Genomic DNA, 19,772 nt, shown 5'->3' on the forward strand with positions numbered 1-19,772 from the left:
CATTGTAGATATGTCTGAATTAGTGCTCACTAAAAACTATTTCTTGTTTGAACATCAATATTACCTTCAGATCAGTGGCACAGCTATGGGTGCCACTATGGCCCCTGAATATGCCAATTTATATCTTGGTTTTCTGGAAGAACAGTATGTGTTCAATAATAATCCTTTTCTGGAGAAGATAATATTGTTCAAGAGATACATTGACGACTGTTTTGTGATTTTTCATGGCTCATTATCTGAATTTGAACTGTTTGTCTTATACATGAATTGCTTAAGATCTTCTATTAAGTACACCTATACAGCAAGTGCCACTAGTGTGAACTTTTTAGATACCTGTATTTCTGTTATTGATGGACATATTGTTTCTTCTTTGTATAGGAAAGACACAGAGAAAAATAGCCTACTTCATGCCACAAGTGCTCACCCAACATCCCTGAAACGTGGTCTGCCTTTCAGTCAGTTCACCAGATTGCATCGTATCTGCTCTGACAAAAATGATTTTGAGGTAAAAGCAAGACTTCTATATTATAGAGATTTCAACTCTAGGGGATATCCCAACAGTTGGCTTGATACAGCACTAAACAAAGTACGTGCCTCTGGTACACATTCGTCTAATTTGGTCTCCAAACAAAATGAGAATCGCTGCATTTTAAAACTGACCCATAGTCCTTTGAGCAGAGAAATTACAAACATTGTTAATTCTCATTGGCATATAATTAAAAGTGATTATCAACTGAATGAACTTTTTCAAAATTTGCCTCTTTGTGTCTTTTCCAGAAGCTCAAACCTTAGAGATAGGCTGGTCCAGAAGCTCAAACCTTAGAGATAGGCTGGTCTAGAAGCTCAAACCTTAGAGATAGGCTGGTCCAGAAGCTCAAACCTTAGAGATAGGCTGGTCCAGAAGCTCAAACCTTAGAGATAGGCTGGTCTAGAAGCTCAAACCTTAGAGATAGGCTGGTCTAGAAGCTCAAACCTTAGAGATAGGCTGGTCCAGAAGCTCAAACCTTAGAGATAGGCTGGTCTAGAAGCTCAAACCTTAGAGATAGGCTGGTCTAGAAGCTCAAACCTTAGAGATAGGCTGGTCCAGAAGCTCAAACCTTAGAGATAGGCTGGTCTAGAAGCTCAAACCTTAGAGATAGGCTGGTCCAGAAGCTCAAACCTTAGAGATAGGCTGGTCCAGAAGCTCAAACCTTAGAGATAGGCTGGTCTAGAAGCTCAAACCTTAGAGATAGGCTGGTCTAGAAGCTCAAACCTTAGAGATAGGCTGGTCCAGAAGCTCAAACCTTAGAGATAGGCTGGTCCAGAAGCTCAAACCTTAGAGATAGGCTGGTCCATGCTGATATTGCCACGCCTCCTTCTGGTACTCTTTCTAATGCCCAGGGTAATTTTCCATGCAAAAGTTGCACTTCCTGTTCACATTACCTTAAACTCCAGTCTTTCACACATCCGCACACACGTAAGATATATAAAATCAAGCAATTGATTACATGTGAATCTACCCACGTGGTGTACATTTTGATTTGCCCTTGCCCATTGTTGTATGTAGGCAAAACTATCAGGGCTTTACGAACGAGAATTTTGGAACATTTGAGTGCAATCAGGAGATGTGATGCAACTTCGTCTGTTTCTCAACATTTTCAACTAGCTAAGCATGCAATTTCTGACCTGAAATTTCTGGGCATTGAAAGAGTTTTGCCTAAAAGGAGAGGTGGTGATGTAGACAAAGAACTGTTACAGAGAGAATCTTTTTGGATTTATGAACTTAACAGCCTTTTCCCGAAAGGGATGAATGAAGAGATAAACTATTCATGTTTTCTGTAAATGCTTTTATTCTTTTCTAGAGATAAATATTGTTAACTTTTCTATTAAAAGAATTGTGTTTCTATTTGTTCTCTGGGTCTGGGCTGAAGCCCCTCCCTCTGCACCTGTTAATTGTCTCCTGATTAACTATTGGGTATTAATTGACTGCATGTCTGTTGTTGATTCATTATGAGCATTGAGAATAGCTGGATGGCTGAAACGTCTGCTCTTGCTCTATTAAAATAATTGATTCTTTTTGTTAAAGACTTTGTCTAGTTTTTTCAGAGTGCGAACCTTCTACAGTCTCTTCTACATCTACATTTAGAAAATATCACAAAAGTTGCGCAAATCTGTATTGGAAATGTGGCTAATGAGAGTATACATATAACATACATCAGGGTCTAATCTCAGTGCCATGGCCTTTGTGTAGATGGACATCTTTAAAGACGGTGTGGATTTATAGGGAATAATAACACTTTACAACTGGAGTCAGATCTGTAACATTAACTAATGTTAATAAAAGTATTGTTCGTTTGTTGATTTCATTATTTACTGATACATTTGTACATTTTAAAGTTGTAACAGTTAATGCACGATGAGCTAACATAAACGTTCGATGTATAATTAATATATATATTTTTTTAAATAAAATAAAAAAGAAGAGCATTTTCACGGTTCAGCGTTTTTCAAGTTTCGTAATGAAGTTCAGCACTATTTTATGTGTTATGTTTGTTTTCATTCAGTATCCGTTTTAAAAGCTCTCGGTTGATTAAGCGGTTATCGGCCAGTGTGTGCCAACCGCTGAAGTCCACTACCGGTCGAGCTCTAGTTGAGATGTGGACTCGAGGTGAGCTTCAGATGAAGTTTAAGATGACTGGAGAAAACCTCGTCACAAGAGAGAAGCCGGACGCGTCACTGGAACATCCAGTTATGATTCTGATTAAATAATTATGAGGTCAAAAATATAATAGGCTTATAATAGGCTTGTCTGCTTTCCAAACCTATTCCCCACATTTATATGTTTTACAAGCTTCTCTTTGCAGGAAAAAGATACAGTCTGTCTCCAAACACAGACTCGAAGCACCCTGTGTGTAACGGCCACCTCGCCACACACTAACCATACTGTGCTTCTGCCATTCAAATGAGTCTATCAATACACACACTTGCAAATCAGCTGGGCTTGTTTGTTGACTAGAGACAAAAGGCGACTTGTGTCGACCTCAGGGACGGGAAGCCCATGTCACACTGAACTTCTCTGGCGAGTGGAAAAACAGAGTTGCATAAACATGAGCACGGCACGTTTCACAGTCTAAACGCGGCGCGGGAGCTTTTATATGGATGTATCTGAAGGGAACTGACGGTCTTTGGAAAAGTTTGGATGTTATTGTCATTTAATCTTTCTTCATCTCTCCTGATAAAGCAGCGTTTATGAGCCTACACCGCATCATTGTGTGTGTGGCCTTGCAAACCTGTATTAATACCAGTGTGATTTCTTCTACATCATGACAGTAAAATAGGGCGTTTAAGCCGATCTACTGCAGTATCTCCTCTCTCACTCAGTAGAAAATGTGATTAACACCCAGTCATGCTTGAAGAAATTAAAATAAATACCGTCATATACCGTGAAGCCGATATAATTTTGAAAAATACGTGATATAAATGTTTGGTCATCACTAATTTCTAGCGTGTCCAACTGAACGGCACTTGATCTGTCGTGTAACAGGCGGAGTAACGGGGTGAGTGGATGATCAGGAGGATGGGGTGTGTGTGTACCGGAGAGTGTGTGTTCGGGGAAGGCCGAGGGGTGTTGCTGGGCCAGGCAGGGCACAGTGCTGAACTGCTGCTGGAACGGGTTCTGCTGGTTCTGCTGGTCCTGGTACTGGGGCGGTGGACGGGTCAGATGCCTCTGGAGCTGCTGCTGCTTCTCCTGACACACACACACACACACACACACTTCTGTTAGCACTCCAACAGTGTTAGATTATCAGTACTCTTGTGAGGCTTCTGCCCTCTAGAGGCAGATATGTGAACGACACACTGTGGACGTAACTGTAGAATTATTATTGTTATTATTGACAAATATTGATAAACCAGTCAAGAGTTTGGGGTCGGTACGCTTTTTAATGTTTTTAAAAGAAGTCTCTTCTGCTAACTTCTTTGATGAATAGAAAGTTCAAAAGAACAGCATTTATTTGAAATAGAATCTTTTATAACATTATAAATGTCTTTACTGTCACTTTTGATCAATTTAGCAGAAGACACTTCTTTTAAAACCACTAAAATCGTGCCGACCTCAAACGTTTGTCAGGTAGCGTGTTTAAAAGCAGCGGTGTGTGTTATCGCAGATGTTGTGCTAGCGAGCAGCGGTGTGTGTTAGCGCAGGTGTTGTGTTAGCGCAGGTGTTGTGTTAGCGCAGGTGTTGTGTTAGCGCAGGTGTTGTGTTAGCGCAGGTGTTGTGTTAGCGCAGGTGTTGTGTTAGCGCAGGTGTTGTGTTAGCGCAGGTGTTGTGCTAGCGAGCAGCGGTGTGTGTTAGCGCAGGTGTTGTGTTAGCTCAGGTGTTGTGTTAGCTCAGGTGTTGTGCTAGCGAGCAGCGGTGTGTGTTAGCGCAGATGTTGTGCTAACGAGTAGCGGTGTGTGTTAGCGCAGGTGTTGTGTTAGCTCAGGTGTTGTGTTAGCTCAGGTGTTGTGCTAGCGAGCAGCGGTGTGTGTTAGCGCAGATGTTGTGCTAACGAGTAGCGGTGTGTGTTAGCGCAGGTGTTGTGTTAGCGCAGGTGTTGTGCTAGCGCAGATGTTGTGCTAGCGAGCAGTGGTGTGTGTTAGCGCAGGTGTTGTGTTAGCGCAGGTGTTTTGCTAGCGAGCAGCGGTGTGTGTTAGCGCAGGTGTTGTGCTAGCGCAGGTGTTGTGTTAATGCAGGTGTTGTGTTACCGCAGGTGTTGTGCTAGCGAGCAGTGGTGTGTGTTAGCGCAGGTGTTGTGTTAATGCAGGTGTTGTGTTACCGCAGGTGTTGTGCTAGCGAGCAGCGGTGTGTGTTAGCGCAGGTGTTGTGCTAGCGCAGGTGTTGTGCTAGCTCAGGTGTTGTGTTAGCGCAGGTGTTGTGCTAGCTCAGGTGTTGTGCTAGCTCAGGTGTTGTGCTAGCGAGCAGTGGTGTGTGTTAGCGCAGGTGTTGTGTTAGCGCAGGTGTTGTGTTAGCGCAGGTGTTGTGTTAGCGCAGGTGTTGTGTTAGCGCAGGTGTTGTGTTAGCGCAGGTGTTGTGTTAGCGCAGGTGTTGTGTTAGCGCAGGTGTTGTGCTAGCGAGCAGCGGTGTGTGTTAGCGCAGGTGTTGTGTTAGCGCAGGTGTTGTGCTAGCGAGCAGCGGTGTGTGTTAGCGCAGGTGTTGTGCTAGCGCAGGTGTTGTGCGAGCGAGCAGCGGTGTGTGTTAGCGCAGGTGTTGTGTTAGCGCAGGTGTTGTGTTAGCGCAGGTGTTGTGTTAGCGCAGGTGTTGTGTTAGCGCAGGTGTTGTGTTAGCGCAGGTGTTGTGTTAGCGCAGGTGTTGTGCTAGCGAGCAGCGGTGTGTGTTAGCGCAGGTGTTGTGCTAGCGCAGGTGTTGTGCGAGCGAGTGGCACCTGCGCCTCGGCCATGATCTGCCTCTGCAGGAGCTGCTTCTGCTGCTGGCTCATCATCTGCATCTGCTTCATGTAGGCCGCGTTACTGTGGCTCCCCGGCACACTGGTGATGCTGGTGCTGCTGGGCTGAGGGGTCATGCTGTTCCCCGGGCCCGGCACATGAGCGCTCGAGGGGTACGACCCCGAGTCCTGCAGACACACAGAGAGGTTACGTCAGCTATAGCGTACGAGAGCCGATGCTGTATCAGAGGACTATGGCACGGGAAAACCCCTGAACTGTTAAAAGAACAAGATATCACAGCGGACATTCAAATATAGGACTGATCTACTGTAAATGCAGATAATAATAATAATAATAATAATAAATTTTATTTAAAGGTGCCTTTCTCGGCACTCAAGGACACCGTACAAAGATACATAATACATTTAAAAACAGTAAAAGTATAAATAAATAAAGAATAGAAGAACAACTGAACAAGGCAGAGCATGTGACATTAAATATGATTGGCAGTTTTAAACAGATGTGTTTTGAGTTGCAATTTGAAGTGAGAGAATGAATCGATGTTTCTGAGTTGCGGTGGTAGTGAGTTCCAAAGTCGGGGAGTAGAGCGGTGGTGCTCATAGAGGTGAGACGGGCGGGGGAACGAGCAGGTGTGTGGAGGAAGAGGATCTAAGAGAGCGGTGGGGGGAACCTGGAGGAGATCAGATAAGGGGGTGATCGGTTGTGGATGGCTTTGAATGTTAACAGAAGGATTTTGAATTGAATACGGAATTGGACCGGGAGCCAGTGAAGCTGTGGGAGAACAGGAGTGATGTGGTGAATGGAGGGGGTTCGGGTTATTATGCGGGCAGCTGAATTCTGGACCAGCTGAAGTTTATGAAGGGCTTTGTGAGGGAGGCCGAAAAGGAGAGAGTTGCAGTAGTCCAAACGGGAAGTGACGAGACTGTGGACAAGGACAGCTGCAGTGTGTGGGGGGGGTAAGTGATTAATGCGATTAATGTTTCGTAGATGGAAGTAGGCAGACCGGGTAATGTTATTGATGTGAGATTGAAAAGATAATGTGCTGTCAAGGATGACACCCAGACTCTTAACCTGGGGGGAGGGTGATACGGAGGAACTATCAATAGTGAGTTGGTTTTGGATAGTGGATTTAGTGCCAATGAGGAGAACCTCAATTTTATTACCATTTAATTTGAGGAAGTTGTGTGTAAACTTCAGTAATAGAGGTTGGTGGGAGAGTGGATGAGGGTTTGGTCGAAAGGTAGAGCTGGGTGTCATCAGCATAACAGTGGAATTGTATGTTAAATTTGCAGAAAATATTGCCCAGGGGAAGGAGATAAATGATGAAAAGTAAGAGCCCCAGGACAGAGCCCTGGGGAACACCTGAAGTGACGGTGGAGGGACTGGATTTAAAAGGCTTAAATTGAACGAACTGAGTGCGGCCAGAGAGATAGGATGTGAACCAGTCTAACGGAGTGTGGGTGATGCCGATGGAGGATAACCTGTTGAGGAGGATGGTGTGACAAATGGTATCAAAAGCTGAACTCAGGTCGAGGAGGATGAGAATGGTAAGGAGTCCAGAATCAGCTGCCATAAGGAGATCATTGGTGAGTTTAATTAGTGCTGTTTCGGTGCTGTGAAGTGGGCGGAAACCGGACTGGAACTGTTCATACAGGTTATTATGGGATAGATGGAAATGGAGTTGAGAGGCAACTGTTTTTTCAAGGATTTTGGAAATGAATGGTATAATTTGATATACTTGCTTACACGATCTCTCACCATACTCTACTCTATAAGCTTCAATCAACAATATCGTTGCTAAGAGTGGTTGCTAGGGGTGTTGTGTAGTGATACACAGAACCGTTGGGTGAAGCTGCCATAGCCGTGTTTTATCGTGAATAACACAGAGATATTGACCAATCAGAATCAAGGATTGGAACTAACCGTTTTATAATGAGCAATACAAACTACAGGTAAGCTACAACTAAGCTTCAATCGCTGGATAATCTGAGAATTTATTTATTTCTGTATCCAATTGTGCACCACTGTCATGTGTATGGATCAGGGCTCCAGATTAACTGTGAAGCGCTGGAGCCCCTGACTGAACACTTTTAAGAGCACAGGATGAACATTTAGGGACACACCTTACATCAACCAATCAATTACTGGCAAACGCCTTGGTTATAATTAGACTTAACGTACAGAAATTGCAATGTGCAGTTTTATTTTAAGTTCACAGGCTCCAGATTAACATCTGAGGGCCGCAGCACCTCACACACTGAGTTCTGCAGAGAGGACTGTGACAATAAAGCACTGAGCTTACAAACTTTATCATCATATATAATGTCTTAATATTAATTCAAAAGCAAAACAAGTGAAAAAATAGATATTAGGGAGTGAAAATGGCTCATAAGCGGTCCTCTGCAGCCACCTACTGGTTATAATCATTTAATCTTTTTTTTTTTTTAAATAAGTGAGTTTTCCTATATCTTGAAACTTTTAGTTTTATAAATAGGGACAAATCTTTGAAGGATGAACAGAAAATGGTTTGGTCATCACATTAAAAATAACAAAATATTTTAAAATATCAAATATTTTCTCTCTCAAATATTACAAGCACACACAATTTTTTTTATTACACGCATACAAACCACACTCTGACATCCATAGAAGTTCTAGAACACACACACACACACACACATTATAACTGCATAATTTATCCAGTTGACTCTACAATATGCAGAAAACAGGGATAAAGTACATAATAATATAATATAATATAACATAATAAAGCAAGTATTTTTATAGGCAAAACTTGAGAAAATGGCTCCATCTGGTAAATTTATTTTTTTGTAAAAATTCATTTTAAAGCCTTGTCAACAGACTGAAAGCCACTAGATTGCATCATTTTATAGTTAAAAAGCCCTGGGATTAAAAATTGCAGTTTTAATGGGTTTTAATGAGAACATTTTTGTCCTGAGAGGAACTATTGTGTGTTACTAGTGCAAAATATTTGTTTAAGGAAATGGGGGTGAAACAGTAAAATCCCAATAAAAATAAACCCCTGTGCCAAAATGTACGCATTTGGCATTAACACAGGCAAAATGATCAAAAACACAACACTGAAAAAGACAAAAAAAGTCCATAAGGTCTCACAAGGGTTAGTGTGGGTCAGTGGGAGACTCTTATCAAACTAAAGACAGAAACCTTCTGATTTTACAGGAAAAGCTTCTTTCCTTTTACAATCTGCAGAGAATAAAAGGATAATGGCCACTAGAGGGCACAATTTCTATGTGGTGTAAATAAAATGTAAAAAAAACTTTTTTGCATACAAGAGGTTGATGGGCATGTACTACTAAACGAATGATAATTTGGGTGGGAAATATTAACAGTACTAGACACCTAAAGCTAGGCTGTAGGTGCAATGTCTTATTTCCTCCTACTGAAGTATAACTAGGACACATTCCTGGCAGGTTTTGTGAGATTCATCCTCCTACAGTATAATTAATCCAGTCCACACCAGCTCAATGTTTCAAACTTCACTGCTTTGAAATTCACTTTTAAATTCACTTTTAAATTCAAGCACCTTCTCTCCGATCCAGAGCGCTTCCTCAGCACGGGACTACAGACAGGGCAGAAGATGGTTTAAAAATAAATGAGAGATGCCAGCGCTAGCAGACGCCCTTTCACAGCACACACACACACACACACACACTCAGAGCAGAGGTATTTCGAGGTCAGTGTCGACATCAAACGGTGTTATCTGAAGAGCGAGACGCAGACAGAGGTTTCACAGAAGAGAGTCACTGAACCGTGCGAGTAAGAGTTGATGTGTGTAGAGAGAGTAAGAGTTAATGTGTGTAGAGTTGATGTGTGTATAGAAAGTAAGAGTTGATGTGTGTAGAGTTGATGTGTGTAGAGAAAGTAAGAGTCGATGTGTGTAGAGTTGATGTGTGTAGAGAGAGTAAGACTTGATGTGTGTAGAGTTGGTGTGTGTAGAGTTGATGTGTGTGTAGAGAAAGTAAGAGTTGATGTGTGTAGAGTTGATGTGTGTAGAGTTGATGTGTGTAGAGAAAGTAAGAGTCGATGTGTGTATAGTTGATGTGTGTGTAGAGAGAGTAAGAGTTGATGTGTGTAGAGAGAGTAAGAGTTGATGTGTGTAGAGTTGATGTGTGTAGAGAAAGTAAGAGTTGATGTGTGTAGAGTTGATGTGTGTAGAGTTGATGTGTGTAGAGAAAGTAAGAGTCGATGTGTGTAGAGTTGATGTGTGTGTAGAGAGAGTAAGAGTTGATGTGTGTAGAGTTGGTGTGTGTGTAGAGAGAGTAAGAGTTGATGTGTGTAGAGAAAGTAAGAGTCGATGTGTGTATAGTTGATGTGTGTGTAGAGAGAGTAAGAGTTGATGTGTGTAGAGAAAGTAAGAGTCGATGTGTGTAGAGTTGATGTGTGTGTAGAGAGAGTAAGAGTTGATGTGTGTAGAGTTGGTGTGTGTAGAGTTGATGTGTGTGTAGAGAAAGTAAGAGTTGATGTGTGTAGAGTTGATGTGTGTAGAGTTGATGTGTGTAGAGAAAGTAAGAGTCGATGTGTGTAGAGTTGATGTGTGTGTAGAGAGAGTAAGAGTTGATGTGTGTAGAGTTGGTGTGTGTGTAGAGAGAGTAAGAGTTGATGTGTGTAGAGAAAGTAAGAGTCGATGTGTGTATAGTTGATGTGTGTGTAGAGAGAGTAAGAGTTGATGTGTGTAGAGAAAGTAAGAGTCGATGTGTGTAGAGTTGATGTGTGTGTAGAGAGAGTAAGAGTTGATGTGTGTAGAGAAAGTAAGAGTCGATGTGTGTATAGTTGATGTGTGTGTAGAGAGAGTAAGAGTTGATGTGTGTAGAGAAAGTAAGAGTCGATGTGTGTAGAGTTGATGTGTGTGTAGAGAGAGTAAGAGTTGATGTGTGTAGAGAAAGTAAGAGTCGATGTGTGTATAGTTGATGTGTGTGTAGAGAGAGTAAGAGTTGATGTGTGTAGAGAAAGTAAGAGTCGATGTGTGTAGAGTTGATGTGTGTGTAGAGAGAGTAAGAGTTGATGTGTGTAGAGAAAGTAAGAGTCGATGTGTGTATAGTTGATGTGTGTGTAGAGAGAGTAAGAGTTGATGTGTGTAGAGAAAGTAAGAGTCGATGTGTGTATAGTTGATGTGTGTGTAGAGAGAGTAAGAGTCGATGTGTGTAGAGTTGATGTGTGTGTATAGTTGATGTGTGTGTAGAGAGAGTAAGAGTTGATGTGTGTAGAGAAAGTAAGAGTCGATTTGTGTAGAGTTGATGTGTGTGTATAGTTGATGTGTGTGTAGAGAGAGTAAGAGTCGATGTGTGTAGAGTTGATGTGTGTGTATAGTTGATGTGTGTGTAGAGAGAGTAAGAGTCGATGTGTGTAGAGTTGATGTGTGTGTATAGTTGATGTGTGTGTAGAGAGAGTAAGAGTTGATGTGTGTAGAGAAAGTAAGAGTCGATGTGTGTAGAGTTGATGTGTGTGTATAGTTGATGTGTGTGTAGAGAGAGTAAGAGTCGATGTGTGTAGAGTTGATGTGTGTGTATAGTTGATGTGTGTGTAGAGAGAGTAAGAGTTGATGTGTGTAGAGAAAGTAAGAGTCGATGTGTGTAGAGTTGATGTGTGTGTATAGTTGATGTGTGTGTAGAGAGAGTAAGAGTCGATGTGTGTAGAGTTGATGTGTGTGTATAGTTGATGTGTGTGTAGAGAGAGTAAGAGTCGATGTGTGTAGAGTTGATGTGTGTGTATAGTTGATGTGTGTGTAGAGAGAGTAAGAGTTGATGTGTGTAGAGAAAGTAAGAGTCGATTTGTGTAGAGTTGATGTGTGTGTATAGTTGATGTGTGTGTAGAGAGAGTAAGAGTCGATGTGTGTAGAGTTGATGTGTGTGTATAGTTGATGTGTGTGTAGAGAAAGTAAGAGTTGATGTGTGTAGAGTTGATGTGTGTAGAGTTGATGTGTGTAGAGAAAGTAAGAGTCGATGTGTGTAGAGTTGATGTGTGTGTGTAGAGAGAGTAAGAGTTGATGTGTGTAGAGAAAGTAAGAGTCGATGTGTGTATAGTTGATGTGTGTGTAGAGAGAGTAAGAGTTGATGTGTGTAGAGAAAGTAAGAGTCGATGTGTGTAGAGTTGATGTGTGTGTAGAGAGAGTAAGAGTTGATGTGTGTAGAGAAAGTAAGAGTCGATGTGTGTATAGTTGATGTGTGTGTAGAGAGAGTAAGAGTTGATGTGTGTAGAGAAAGTAAGAGTCGATGTGTGTATAGTTGATGTGTGTGTAGAGAGAGTAAGAGTCGATGTGTGTAGAGTTGATGTGTGTGTATAGTTGATGTGTGTGTAGAGAGAGTAAGAGTTGATGTGTGTAGAGAAAGTAAGAGTCGATTTGTGTAGAGTTGATGTGTGTGTATAGTTGATGTGTGTGTAGAGAGAGTAAGAGTCGATGTGTGTAGAGTTGATGTGTGTGTATAGTTGATGTGTGTGTAGAGAGAGTAAGAGTCGATGTGTGTAGAGTTGATGTGTGTGTATAGTTGATGTGTGTGTAGAGAGAGTAAGAGTTGATGTGTGTAGAGAAAGTAAGAGTCGATGTGTGTAGAGTTGATGTGTGTGTAGAGAGAGTAAGAGTCGATGTGTGTAGAGTTGATGTGTGTGTATAGTTGATGTGTGTGTAGAGAGAGTAAGAGTTGATGTGTGTAGAGAAAGTAAGAGTCGATGTGTGTAGAGTTGATGTGTGTGTATAGTTGATGTGTGTGTAGAGAGAGTAAGAGTCGATGTGTGTAGAGTTGATGTGTGTGTATAGTTGATGTGTGTGTAGAGAAAGTAAGAGTCGATGTGTGTAGAGTTGATGTGTGTGTATAGTTGATGTGTGTGTAGAGAGAGTAAGAGTCGATGTGTGTAGAGTTGATGTGTGTGTAGAGAGAGTAAGAGTCGATGTGTGTAGAGTTGATGTGTGTGTATAGTTGATGTGTGTGTAGAGAGTAAGAGTCGATGTGTGTAGAGTTGATGTGTGTGTATAGTTGATGTGTGTGTAGAGAAAGTAAGAGTCGATGTGTGTAGAGTTGATGTGTGTGTAGAGAGAGTAAGAGTCGATGTGTGTATAGTTGATGTGTGTGTAGAGAGAGTAAGAGTCGATGTGTGTATAGTTGATGTGTGTGTATAGTTGATGTGTGTGTAGAGAGAGTAAGAGTTGATGTGTGTAGAGAAAGTAAGAGTCGATGTGTGTAGAGTTGATGTGTGTGTATAGTTGATGTGTGTGTAGAGAGAGTAAGAGTCGATGTGTGTAGAGTTGATGTGTGTGTAGAGTTGATGTGTGTGTAGAGAGAGTAAGAGTCGATGTGTGTAGAGTTGATGTGTGTGTAGAGAGAGTAAGAGTCGATGTGTGTATAGTTGATGTGTGTGTAGAGAGAGTAAGAGTTGATGTGTGTAGAGAAAGTAAGAGTCGATGTGTGTAGAGTTGATGTGTGTGTATAGTTGATGTGTGTGTAGAGAGAGTAAGAGTCGATGTGTGTAGAGTTGATGTGTGTGTAGAGTTGATGTGTGTGTAGAGAGAGTAAGAGTCGATGTGTGTAGAGTTGATGTGTGTGTATAGTTGATGTGTGTGTAGAGAGAGTAAGAGTCGATGTGTGTAGAGTTGATGTGTGTGTATAGTTGATGTGTGTGTAGAGAGAGTAAGAGTCGATGTGTGTAGAGTTGATGTGTGTGTATAGTTGATGTGTGTGTAGAGAGAGTAAGAGTCGATGTGTGTATAGTTGATGTGTGTGTAGAGAGAGTAAGAGTTGATGTGTGTGTATAGTTGATGTGTGTGTAGAGAGAGTAAGAGTCGATGTGTGTAGAGAAAGTAAGAGTCGATGTGTGTAGAGTTGATGTGTGTGTATAGTTGATGTGTCTGTATAGTTGATGTGTGTGTAGAGAGAGTAAGAGTTGATGTGTGTAGAGAGAGTAAGAGTCGATGTGTGTATAGTTGATGTGTGTGTATAGTTGATGTGTGTAGAGTTGATGTGTGTGTATAGTTGATGTGTCTGTATAGTTGATGTGTGTGTAGAGAGAGTAAGAGTTGATGTGTGTAGAGAGAGTAAGAGTCGATGTGTGTATAGTTGATGTGTGTGTATAGTTGATGTGTGTAGAGTTGATGTGTGTGTATAGTTGATGTGTGTAGAGTTGATGTGTGTGTATAGTTGATGTGTGTAGAGTTGATGTGTGTGTATAGTTGATGTGTGTAGAGTTGATGTGTGTGTATAGTTGATGTGTGTAGAGAGAGTAAAGGCAAACGGGGTTAATGGTCTATATTTAAACCGGAGCGCTGAAGGAGGGGCTGATGTGAAACACATGAAAGACGGCTTTGTGTCGTCCTCTCTCTCTCTCTCTCTCTCTCTCTCTCTCTCTGTCTGTCCTTTTCTCTGTTGACTAGTCTCAGCCCCCACTTCAGAGTGTGTGTGCGCGTGTGTGTGTGTGTGTGTGTAAGAGAATGGCTGTCTACTCTCTGCTCCTTAGCAACCAGCTGCCTGACCCAGACACACTGATCAGGCCTGGGGCGCATGAGAACCAGACACACACACACACACACACACAGAAAACACTAGAGCTGGACAATATAGTCTATATATAATTCTATTATTATGCATTGTTTTGTAGGGGTGTAACAATATATCGTGTCACAATATATCACAATACAAAAATGCATCAGTATGTATCGTGTGTGTGGTTCCCCTAAAAAAAAGAAAAAAAGAAAAGAAGAATTTCACGTTTTCAGAGTTTGAGTCTGGTGATACGCATGAATCGTGGCGTGAGGGTGTCGGTACACCCCTAATGTTTTGCTAAGGACAGTGAAAATTGCTAAGATTTAGTTTCTTTATGACTCATGAAAGTTAAAGTCACATCATTAGTGTTAATAATCTCGACTCAGAATAAGTTCCTCTTGCAGCATCTCTTCTCTTCTCTGATGACGAGGGCGGAGCTATAACCTGTCACTCACATGAGATCAGCCAATAGCAAACCACCACCATCCAATCAATTCCCCACAGACACAATCAAGCCCCGCCCACATTTGTTCTTGATCCAGAAGCGTCTCACTCGGATATACGACACAGTAGAGGAGAAAAGACCAGCGCAACTTCCCTTTCATGACGAGTTTAAGACAGATAGTGTGTTCAGTTTCATCTGCGTTATCGTTCAGTTACATAAAGCACATCCAGATTTGTATTTGCATCTTTAACTCATTTCAACGTCCACTTTCTTTTTTCCTCTCTGTACGGCAATTACATTTCTACTTTCATTTATATGGCTGTGTCCTCCTAAATGTCTGATTGTAGTTATAATCAGCTAGGTCTGCGCTGAGGGTTATATTTATCCCTCAGACACTCCGACACTCCCTTCTGCCAGAGTTATCTTCAAGGTTAGCGGATGAGGAGTTCCCACCAGCTCTTCGGTTCATGAAAGGGCTTTTAGAGAGTTTTTTCGAGGTCTTTGACTGCACTTGAAGTGGATGCTAAATTTATTCCCTCGTTGTAAAGCAATATTCCGCTTGGAAATGTCATTAATTAAGAGAAATAAAGCTGTTTTTCTCCCCGCACAAGACGGGCTGAGAGAATCTCTGAACAACTATCTCCTTTCTTCTCACTTTTACGTTTTCACACTGAGCAAATGGAAACCGTTTCTTCCCAGAATCAATTTCGACTGATAACATCATTGATAATTTCTTCCGCTTGGTCTAATCTGAGCGCCTCGTTTCCACTGAGGCTATGCAGAAAGATCTTATCACTGTTTGAGTACGACACTTGCTTTTGATATTGTGTTTATGTATTGCAATGGCATTCAGACGCATAACTCTGAATATTCTCAATCATCTACAACCTTTCGCATGCATCTATAACACTGGGACCGAACAGCAGCGTTTGACCTACTCTGCTTGAACACGTGAGCTTCAGTGATTAGTAAGCACTCATTATTACGAATCATTATGGGGCATTTCTACCGCCGTGACATGAGCAGATGAAAGGCAGAAACAAGCTCCGGCATGACTGCACATGTGACCGAGATCTGGCAAACAAAAGGGCTCTTTCTGTGAACGGCTGGCAGATCAGACACGAAGCTCACGCCACACGTGCTGTACGCACACGCGTAAAGACTTCCCAGCGATCCGTGTTTTCAGTGTTATACTGTAGGGGGCGCTATTGCACACCTCCTGAAAGAGGACTGAGTCTCCTGATCACAGGAGAAGAAGCAGAAACAAGCGATAGAAGCACTGCTGACGCTCAGGTAAAATAACGTGATTATCAAACATAAAACAGCATTAAACTGCCTAATGTTCTGAATGAAATGTTGAACATGAAGAGGAAACGACTGAGGTTTGAGGTGTTGATGGACTCGATGGTGTTTTGATCATCGATCTGAACGAAGACTTTGACAAAAATGCGATTTTCTCAGCTTTTTGTGTAAAAAAAAAAGAATCTTGCATCACAATAAGTGTATTATTATGATTGTCAAAACATTTTAGTAACTAACTGAATTTTATTAGGTTTAGTGACAACATGTTAAAGTGTTTACATGGTACAATTTCTGGTAAGCTATGTTTTTTTTATTATTGCTTGACAAATTTCCCGATTTCAATTCAATTCTTGTGATTTGATTTAATATATTGACTCATTTGGATAAATATTAGGTAGGCTACACAAGGTAGGCGTTCATTTTTCTCAAGAAAAAAATTAATCTCACCTAATGCTGTAAACATACAGAGAGCCCTATCAGCTGGCAGTATTATTTAAGGTTAAAAATAACTCAAATTAAATATAATTTCGTTTTTTATTATAATAACAACTTTAATGATATAAGTAAAAATATAATAAATATGTAATATAGCACACATATTTAGCAAAATACTCTCTATAGCTCTTTTTTTCTAGCCAACTAACGTGCTATAGCCTATATTATGGTCATTAAATGGCTTTCCTGAGGTAAATATAATGTGACAATTGTTCTCCAGCTGTTTTATTGACCCCTTTCCGCGGTTAAACACTGATTGGTCGATATCATGTATGAGGAATATACATTTCGGTAAGTTGTACTGTATCTTTCAACATTGTTCATTCGTGTTTATTTACTATTAGCTAGTAAGTTAGAGCTGATCGGGTCACGTGCCGCTAGGGATCTGTCACGCCACATTTACAAGCGCCAAAATGGTATTTATTGTTTGAATTTCGTAATAAAATTGACAGAATCTGAGAGCTGAGATTGTTTTATATCATAAGTAACCTGCTCTGGCTAGTCTGTCGGTCTCTTTGCTTCGCGATTTTTCTGTGCGTGAGAAAATGTATGTGTGGCGTGAGAGTGTGTGTAAAGTGTTAATTGCGTGAGTCTCACACTGAATGCGTGAGGGTTGGCAGATCTGAAGATGTTTACAAGCAGAGGCTCTATTCTTTCTTTTTATAAATTGCATGTTCAGATACTCACACAACAAAATATTCGGGGTGGCCAGGAAAGTTTTGTGGAAATGATCAAAAATGCTGCCGGTGTCTGGGAACTTTTAAAAACATGCTGGTGGGGAAAGAGTTAATAACTAGCCTAATCACTTACTGTCTCAAGAATCTTAAGTCAACATGTAGTTAAAAATACATATTGAGATTTGTCAGAAGTATTTTTAAATAAACAAATAAACCAGTGAATGAAATATGATACTTTTGTTTGTTTAGCATTTCTAAAGGTAGGGTCATTATTGGATTGCATTTATGCCTCCTCTACATAGATTGTGAAAAGTTGTTAAAGTCTGTGTGAATATTTTTAAAAAGACTGTTTTAAATGTTACCTGAAGCTACAGAAATCCCTCAGGCTTCATTATAAACATCTTAAAAGATTTGTTCACTTCAGATTTAAAATTTCCTCGCCTCCTCTATGCCATCCAAGATGTTCATGTCTGTCTTTCTTCAGTGGAAAAGAAATGAAGGTTTTTGAGGAAAACATTCCAGGATGTTTCTCCATATAGTGACTTCAATGGGGTCCAACGGGTCGAAGGTCCAGATGTGAGTTTCAGTGCAGCTTCAAAGTCTCGACACGATCCAGCCGAGGAATAAGAGTCTTATCTAGACAAACCAGCGGACATTTTATAACAGAAATAAACATTTATATACTTTTATCCACAAATGCTGGTCTAGCACTAGCTGTGATGCGACACACATTACGTAATCAGGTTGAAAGGTCAAGCGTGACATAGGGGTAAGAACAGAACTAGCGTGTACAAAGCCTAAGTCAAACGCCATTTACAAAATAGATAAACAAATAAAAGGTAAAACAACGATGTCGGATGATTTTGAAGTTGGAGAAAATGAGATTTCGTACATTTCTTACACCTACGTCACGCTTGACCTTTCAACCTGATTACGTAATGTGTGTCGCATCACAGCTAGTGTAAGACCAGCATTTGTGGATAAAAGTATATAAATGTTTATTTCTGTTATAAAATGTCCGCTGGTTTGTCTAGATCAGACTCTTATTCCTCGGCTGGATCGTGTCGAGACATTGAAGCTGCACTGAAACTCACATCTGGACCTTCGACCCGTTGGACCCCATTGAAGACACTATATGGAGAAACATCCTGGAATGTTTTCCTCACAAACCTTCATTTCTTTTCCACTGAAGAAAGACAGGCATTAACATCTTGGATGACGTGGGGGAGAGTAAATCATCAGGAGATTTTAATTCTGAAGTGAACTAATCCTTTAATGTGCGTTTGGGTTTGGAACGACACGAGGGTAGAATTTGATGTTAGTGTGAACTAAACTAGGTTCAGGTGTTAAGCGGGTCTCACCGGAGCGTGCTGTAGGTGTGCTGGCCTGAAGCTCATGCCGGCCGGCCTCGGCTTCTGCATCTGCTGGTGCCGCATCAGGTTCAGGATGGCCTGGCTCTGCTTGTTCTGGCTCTGTGTGGTCGCAGGACCCCGGGGAGCCCCGGACGCCACCGCCTCGTAATGGGACAGGGGTTTAGTGTTGCTGTAGTCCAACATGGCCGCCTGGGCCGCGGGGTTGGGCGCGTGGCTTAGCATGGGCTGCATGTACCCGGCCGGAGCGCCCGCTTTAGGAGAGCCCTTGTTCGGCATGAGCATGGCCTTGGGGTTCGGGAAGTCTTGCGGGTACAGAGAAGGACTTGTCGGCTTCTCAAGCCCAAACGTCCCACTCATTTGACTTTGGCTGGGGGTATTTTGGGGCCATGATGTGGAGTGGTTTGGTTGCGGGTGGAATTTTGCCGTTTGCGACTGTGGTTTTTGTTGCGTTGGAGGCGGAGGCTTCTGAACCACGTGTTGCTGGCTTTGTAATATGGCTCTCTGCTGCTCGCGTGCCGCTAACTGTTGGAGCTGCTGCGCGGGGGACAGGTCTTTAGGCGGGCCGGGGAGCATGTGGTTTGGGATTTGTCTGGTGGTCTGTTGCACAGGCGATGTGGCCGGAGCCGACACAGGTGAGCTGGTGTGAAGTGGAGGTCCAGATGAGGTGGGTCTCACCTGAGGGGACCCGTTGCAGGACTCCTGGTCGAACGCAGGGGAGAACTCAGTCTTTATGTTGGCTAGATCCGGTGGGATTAAGCTCTGAGTTGCACCGGACGTGAGCTCCGGGTCTTTGCGGTCACCGAAACTGACGCTGAAGAGCTCTTGTATGTCCTCGTAGGGTACCGAGCGATTAAACTCCTCCATGATCTCACTCCAGTCCTGGTCGTCCAGGTTGAGGTCGGGGAAAAGGCTGTTGTTCCCGGTCGAACCCCCGGTGGGGAGAATGCAGGGTAATATATCGTCCACCGGCTCCTGCTTCATCTCTTTTAGCAAGCGGAAATCTGAGTCCGAGCCGCGAGACGCACCACTATCAGCGATCCCGGCGTCGTTGTGCTCCGCTCTGTGGTTCCCATTGGCCATCACATTATGTTTAGTGTCCATTGGTGAGAGAGGCGGCACTGTGCCGTTCGAGACCCCGTTACGAGATCCTAGTGTGTCCTCAACACAGGTCTTCTTATTGGGCGGGTAGCCATCGCTGAAGCCGTTGACCTGTTCACGGGCAAGAGGCGACCCAGCGCTCTCCAACTTCCTCTTCACCGTCTCCTGTAACTGCACAGAGAGAACAAAACAGATCATGCTTTAGACTTCATGCAATATCAATATTGATTTACACAGCATTAATGTTTAATTATGGGCCCGTTTTGTTATAATTATATTATATATGATTTAAAGTTAAAAATATAATGTGTTAGGCAAGTACTGTAAGTGACAAACAAAAAGAGTTAAATCGTAAATCACAATGAAGGGTTCGTACAGACACTGTAAAATGAAATTGTATATATATATATATATATATATATATATATATATATATATATATATATAT

The 19,772-nt window shown here is 42.0% G+C and overlaps 1 protein-coding gene across 1 annotated transcript in view; it reads right to left on the reverse strand.

Moving 5' to 3' along the window:
• Positions 1–19,772, reverse strand: part of maml1 (mastermind-like transcriptional coactivator 1) — a 45,747-nt gene that overhangs the window by 10,293 nt on the left and 15,682 nt on the right. The window contains exons 2-4 of the mRNA XM_084431136.1: positions 18,215–19,495; positions 5,403–5,591; positions 3,574–3,727 (exon numbers count right to left, since the gene is read on the reverse strand). Coding sequence (XP_084287262.1) covers positions 3,574–3,727; positions 5,403–5,591; positions 18,215–19,495 — 1,624 coding nt within the window. The remainder of the gene's footprint in view (positions 1–3,573; positions 3,728–5,402; positions 5,592–18,214; positions 19,496–19,772) is intronic.

This window comes from Rutilus rutilus, assembly GCF_951802725.1.
Source record: "Rutilus rutilus genome assembly, chromosome: 14".
Lineage (NCBI taxonomy): Eukaryota > Metazoa > Chordata > Actinopteri > Cypriniformes > Leuciscidae > Rutilus > Rutilus rutilus.